The 6484-nt window shown below is 47.3% G+C and overlaps 1 protein-coding gene across 3 annotated transcripts; it reads right to left on the bottom strand.

The window, feature by feature from the left end:
• Window positions 1–134: 134 nt before the first annotated feature.
• abhd14a (abhydrolase domain containing 14A) lies at window positions 135–6196 on the bottom strand. Of its 3 annotated transcripts, none has more exons than XM_088637029.1 (6): window positions 6135–6196; window positions 5700–5822; window positions 4394–4673; window positions 3523–3638; window positions 2149–2384; window positions 135–1262 (listed from the first exon to the last, which is right to left on the bottom strand). In XM_088637029.1, exons 3-6 carry the CDS (start codon window positions 4651–4653, stop codon window positions 1080–1082), a joined length of 795 nt encoding a protein of 264 aa, XP_088493155.1. In that variant the 5' UTR covers window positions 4654–4673; window positions 5700–5822; window positions 6135–6196; the 3' UTR covers window positions 135–1079. The 3 variants fall into 3 exon arrangements, with proteins under 3 accessions (XP_088493155.1, XP_088493156.1, XP_088493154.1); XM_088637030.1 differs by having other exon boundaries at window positions 5700–5815; window positions 6131–6148; XM_088637028.1 differs by lacking the exons at window positions 5700–5822; window positions 6135–6196 and adding an exon at window positions 5485–5693.
• Window positions 6197–6484: the final 288 nt, after the last annotated feature.

Raw genomic sequence — 6484 nt, 5'->3', positions numbered from 1 at the left:
GTCAGGTGTCATTGCTTATTAGCAAAGGCTGCCTTTCAGCTCAGTTAAACTCCATTTTCCCTCTGTTCCACAGGGAATTTATTTTCTCGTTTACTTAAGCAGTCTTGCATTTTTTAAATAGAAATTCGACAGTGTTTAATTTAATGGCGTTTATTCTTTAAATAACACTGTATCAATGCTACACACACAAAAAGATGAAATGCAAGCTTATAACTGCAGCATTAAGTACAACTGACTCAAAAGAGATATTTAAACAAAAATACAGCATAACTTCAGCATGAAATAGATCTTCTGCTCTACTGTACAGGCTACAGCAGCTGAAACACGGGCAGAGTGATTATTGCTGGACAGTTGTTTAACACTGAATTAAAATACAGCACTGCCTCACCTATTAAATGCCAAAACAAAGCCTGGCCCTTTAGGGAAAATAAATTAGATAGTGGTTACAGTGACAAGTGGTACTTTAGTTGCACACAGAAAAAAAAAAATTTACAAGCATCATGAAGGAGGGCTTGTTTGGTTATTTGCTTATTTTTAAGTCCGAGAAAGCTTGTTTTAATTTGAATTCAAAGCTTCCAAAGTTTGTTTTACTAAAAGTATTTTTCAATACAGAAAAAAAAATTACAGCAACCTTTGAAATAAATAACAAAACAACTATAAAACTCAGATAATGCCTACACAAACGTAGCAGAAAATGCAGGAAATCATGTTGTGTTAAGACAGTGGAGAGTGGCGATGCTATAAAATGAAGCCCATCATGCTGTTGTTACATCTGAGTGAATGAGCAGAACTGCCCCTGAGTTGTTTTATTAAGATTTCTGCTTTCCCAAATGACCTGCTGCAACCCACTCCCAACCCCACGCAACACAGAGGGCGTTTTACACGAGCATCTAGGTGTGGATCTCCGATTGTCTCGCTCCTAAAACAGGGTACATCCTCACATCCCTCGATTCCCACTTCTATCTTTGTGTGCCAGTGCTGCTCCTGCAGCCTCTAGTGACCTGGAGAGAAAGAGCACCACCCCCCCCCCTCCCCCCTTCCTTCCTCTCAGTCAGTCCCGCTCGCCCAAGACCCCTCCCTCACTCCAGCTTGCTCAGGAAGTCCAGCAGCGCCTGGTGGAACTCCTTGGGCCGGTCCAGGTAGCAGGCGTGTCGTGCCCCGGCCAGCTGCACCACGGAGTGATGGGGCAGCTGCCTCAGGCTCTTCAAGGACTGGGCTCCCAGGCCGTTGTCCTGCTCTCCATACACTATCAGAGTTGGGGTCTGGTTTGGGAGGGGGGGGCAAAGACAGAAAGGAGAGTCAGTGCGGTTTTTCCGCTCCTGGACGGAGGTGGTGCCGATTGACCGGAAGATGCCCAATTTGGACATCACAGCACCCGTCTCTAAAAACAAGCCCAGCTACTCTGCCTCGATCAGTCTTCCTCCTATTGCATCTAACGTTATGGAAATGCTCATTAGAATTCAACTTAATGCGTGGCAGTACCATTCAAGGGCTGATGCAACGTGGATTCAGAAAAAGACGACCCTGACTAATGACTAATTTACTCATTGAGTAAAAGACAGACTTCCTGATGAAGTTACGGAAGATTACGGAATCGCAAGTGGCGAACGTTTAATGCAACGCACATTATCAAATTGTGTCGAACTTAACTCTAAACTCTTTGTTATCAAAACTCCGCAATATCCAAGCAAGAATCCAAATCGCTACTCTTGTTCTTGACTTTTCTTGCACAGCCCTGAAAAGTCATCGTAAAGGACTGAGTAGTCAGCTTCACAGTATTGCACTGTAAAGCATTCTGAAATCCGCCAAACAGGTTTAACGCCCGATGGCATCATGGACTTGAGTGCTGAAAATCTCGCCAACTTTAAATCCCACAACTCCTGTGAAATCAGTGGTGTTCCTGCGCGGAATTTTTAAAGAAGCTGCGAAACACGGATTCATCAACCTTCTGCTGCTCAAACATTAGCTCTCGTGCGCCACCTAGTGTGCACAACTCGCAACTACTACTACTTAACCCCCGTTTCAATTCCCTGCTTTGCCACACAAATTGCTCATCCTGCTCTCAGTGCCCAAATCAACATTGAACATATTTTAATTTCTGTATAGATTTACAGCCGAAAGACATGCGTGGGAACCCCTTGGCAATACCTGGATGCTCTGATACTGCTCTGCAGTGTGACTCTTGGTGTCCACAGGTGCAATGGGGACGAAGCCCTTGATCCGTGAGCTGTGCAGCATCAGGAAGGGGAGCGAGTATCGGCCGCTCATGGAGGGACTGACCACAACGGGGGCCTTCAGGCCCAAGGAGTCCAGGAAGCGAAGCAGCAGGTCCGCCCGGTTCTGATCCGTCTTTATGGCATCGGAGTCCGGAGAGCTACCAAAGCCTGCCAGGGGAAAGACCGCGCACTTATCCGGGGGGGGGGTTTCCCATTGCAGTCTCGGCGTGCACAGACCGTGAGACTGCGCTCCCTCCACATCTCGAGACACAGGAGCAGCGCTGCCTGAGCCTGAACAGAATAATAATTCCTCACGCTTGTCTTGCGCTTTCTCTGGACACTCCACTCGGAGCGCTTTACAGGTAATGGGGATCCCCTCCGCCCCCACCAGCGTGCAGCCCCACCTGGATGATGCGACGGCAGCCAGAGCGCGCCAGTCCGCAGCCCACACACCTGCTCTCAGTGGAGAGGCAAGCAGAGTGATGAAGCCAGTTTATTAGGAGGCCATAACTGGGACAGGCCAAGAGGGGAATCTGAGAAATGAAACTGGGATCTTGTAATGACCACAGAGAGTCAAGACGTCAGTTTTATGTCTCATCTGAAAGACGGCGCCTTTTTGACACTGAAGTGTCCCAGCCACTATACTGGGGCATTAAGACTCACACAGACTGCTGGGTGAGCGCCCCCTACTGGCCACGCTAACACCTCTTCCAAAAACAAAAACCAAGTAGTATGGATATGTTTAAGCATTTATCTTCTTCCCTAATGTTTTCTGCAACGTTCACCTTGTTTTCCCCCTTTTTCCATATATGACAGGAAAAGCTACAACAGTGTGTGGAAGACCGAGTCAAAAGGTCAAGACAGTGACTGTGCACGGGAAAGGTTTTTCTGTTTGCACCCAAGACCACTGCCTTGGGTGCAAACTAAAGCCTGTGATTCTTCACACCCATTCAACCAGAGAGAAATGAAACAGACTGCAGGATGCCAAATGGCATCTTCCTGTACTGTTTGTTTGACTTCTGACACTGCCCCTTTCCCTGTATGTTCCTTTGATATGTTAAAGTCTTGCCTACTTCTAATGTATAAAAAGGAAAGTGTAACTTCAGTCCAGTGAGCATGTCTTACTGAGTGCTAGGGGAAACCCTTTCTCTGTGATATTCTCCCCTTCGGCTGATTGAATTAAAGATCTGTTGACAATCTCCTAACCTGAGTGAAGACTGAGTTTTCTTTGACAAGCGATACAGCTGTACTTTTCAGAAACTGGCACAACAGAGTGGAGAAACTAAATGACATGCTGAGCTCCTACCTGGCAGGTCCAGAGCCACAGCCTGGTAGCCGTTTGTCGCCAGGAGCGTCAGGGTACCCAGGTCCAACCAGTTCTTGGAGGTGAATGACTGACCGTGCAGCAGAACAACCTGCAGTCTAGACAAGAGGCAGAAAAGCTGCACTGGGCGGAAAAAAAAACAGCAGCGCCTCGAAGAGGGCAAGACAGTTCCTTTACCTCCCCATTAAACGCCCGCCTTATACCTTGTGTACCTCACATAATACTCCAGGATACATAAGCTGCACTTTAAATAAATAAACCGCTCTTTTTATGCCCCAAATTTCAGGGTAGTACAAATTAGCTTGCGGCCTACATTCAAATACAAGTAAAAACAAAACTGGAAGATAATGTGGCTGTGGACATATTTATCTCCAGAGTGATGAACTGTCACCGAGTACCATAACAACCACATTTCTGCCAGGTTCCGGAGCGAGCTGCTGCTATGGAGGGACTAAAACTCCTATTCATTTTCAGCGACGAGATCACAGCACACTTTTGCAGTCAAGAAGGAGGGGATCCCGGGTGCTGAAGAGCACGGGAAACTGTCAGGCTGTAAGGCGGGTTGGAGGGGACGGAGATGGAGAGGGGGGGAAGGAACAGGTCTCTGTGAGCTTGAAATGGGAAGCAAGAGGAGTTTTAGAGGACAAAAGCATGGCCTTGATCCAAGCATCACGTGCATTTGGTCTTTTAAACTCCTCTCCATTTTCCTTTATTTAGCTAAAACGGGGAGAACCGTTTTTTCGCGTCAGCCTTTTATCCCAGCTTCCACAGTCCGGATGTCTGGACGCAGCTGATATCCGGGGGAACGCAGCAGAGCATCTCCTCTCCGGCCTCGCACTACCGGCCCACTCACCTGCCCTGCGGCCGCGTCCCTCCCGCATCGGCAGGCAGCGCCACCCTGAAGTGCAGCGGCGGGTCGCCGGGCAGGCGCTCCGAACGGACCGTGATGTTGGGCGCCGCGGGCGCCGGGGTGGCGCCGGGGAGGCCCATCTTCTGCACGTCCAGGGAGGGCTCCATGCTGCCCTGGCGGATGGCCGGCAGCAGCAGGTACAGGAGCAGGGTGGCCAGCAGCACCAGGCCCAGAACCGCCAACCGGTTCCGCAGGAAGTTCATCCCCGCCGTCCCTGTGCCGTCTGGAGAACGGAGGAGGAGGAGGAGAAGAAGATGGGGGAAGGAGAGGAGTGAAACGCTCTTTCGGCGAAGCCGGATGGACACGCGGCGCTCCGAGAAAAGAGAGGTCTGCAGTGGTCTGTTGCCTCACGCGAAAGCGATTGACGCTCGGATGGAACCCATCTGAAAAAATGCAAATTTGCTGGGAAAGGCGTTTCAGAACAGGTTACTGGGGAGGGCTTCAGGGAACCCGATTGGCGCCAGCGTGCACTCCGAAGCCCAGCGTGAGGAGGTTTTCACACCTTTCCTCGTCTGACATCAGTCTTCAGGCCACCTTGTCACGGAGTATGGAGTGAAACACTAAGCCTCCACACGGAAAGCGTGGCAGGAGCCGTGAGAGTCTTAATAAAGTAAGACAAGAGCGCACTGCTAACATTTAAACCTGGGAAGAATGCTGAGCAAACCGCCAAAGTTCACGGCCTGCTATGCAGCCCTCATCTTAAATGACGTTGCAGGCTCTGTCTCCCGAAGACAGCTCAAGCCAGAACTGTAGAACGAACCCCGTTTCTTAAATAAAGCTGAAACTTCCTGGTGACATGCACTGCTATTCAACTTTGTGCATGTCACAATTACCCCAAATCAACTCAAGAGCACGCAAAAAAAAAGTTAGGGGGGAAATTACACCAGTGGCAACGCGTTTTAAAACTATAAAACACAATATCAATGACATCAATTATTCACAAAATTAAAGCTAGTGGCGAACATATTTTAAATGAGACATTAAACCCCCTCGCTCTACCTATGGTCTTGCAATTTGCACGTTAGGATACTTACACACTCTGTCGTGGGCGTCTTAACGCTGTTAAAAGAGAACAAAAAAACTACGCAGTCCTTCAGAAATTAAGCTGGCGATGTTTTCGTTAAACACCATACGTTAAAATATAGCGAAATACCGACAAGCTTTGACACAATGTAAATAGAAACGCTATGCAATTACTAAACATAATGATATCGCACGTCAGGTGCCTTGGTCTTATTTGTAAACTTACGTCAAGACTCGAGACACCTAGGTCTTCCGGTTCAGCGACTTCCGTCCACGCTCTCGCGGGGAGCTGGGGGGGGGATTGTGGGATATGGCAGGTTCCGGTCTGCCCCTGTTCACTGCCTCACAGCTAACACAATGGAAAAATAAAAATAAAAAACGATGAAAAAGTTGTAAACGATTTATTATTCAGTCTCGGGAACTACGACACCTTCGACAAAGAAGTAAATACACGCTTGCGAGAACCAAAAGAAAAATGCATCCTCCGTCGTAAAAATGACACGATGTCCTCCAATAACAGATTTTTCCCAACTTTTATTGAATATCAAATAGTACAAAGAAGAAAATAAATCCAAAAAAGATAAGTGAACAAAAAGCACAGAACAATACGCAGGCAGAGGTGATTACAAATCTGAAAACAATACGTTCAAAAATTACATACACTAGCAGCGTTTTTTTTTTTTCCTCGTTATTGACAACGGATTTTGTGTTGTGTGGGGTCAGGCTGTATAACGTACAGGAAATCCCATATCCCACAACTCCCTGCGAGAGCACAGCAGACACGATAACCTGGTTTATGCAACAATTCTTTTTTTTAAATAGGTTTTTATTTAAACACCAGACATACAAAAAAAAGCAGCCATGATATTACAATATAGACAGAAATGAACACTTCACAGCCAGAGGAATTCACGATTGTAACAGCTAAAATTATACTTTTTACATATTTTCACAGAGGCATATTATATAAATTGGTTCAGTTTCGTGTTGATATTAGTTTGCTTTAAGGTG

The sequence above is a fragment of the Lepisosteus platostomus genome, chromosome 6, assembly GCF_059453375.1.
Source record: "Lepisosteus platostomus isolate fLepPlt1 chromosome 6, fLepPlt1.hap1, whole genome shotgun sequence".
Lineage (NCBI taxonomy): Eukaryota > Metazoa > Chordata > Actinopteri > Semionotiformes > Lepisosteidae > Lepisosteus > Lepisosteus platostomus.
This window is presented reverse-complemented; position numbering and strand designations above follow the sequence as displayed.

Bases quoted from the DNA above. Each gene is read 5' to 3' on its own strand.
- abhd14a (XM_088637029.1), bottom strand. From the start codon at position 4,653: ATGAACTTCCTGCGGAACCGGTTGGCGGTTCTGGGCCTGGTGCTGCTG. The intron at 3,639-4,393 runs GTGAGTGGGCCG...CCTCTTGTCTAG, and splicing joins GGGACGCGGCCGCAGGGCAG to ACTGCAGGTTGTTCTGCTGC. The intron at 1,263-2,148 runs GTATTGCCAAGG...CTCCCAAACCAG, and splicing joins AGCAGTATCAGAGCATCCAG to ACCCCAACTCTGATAGTGTA.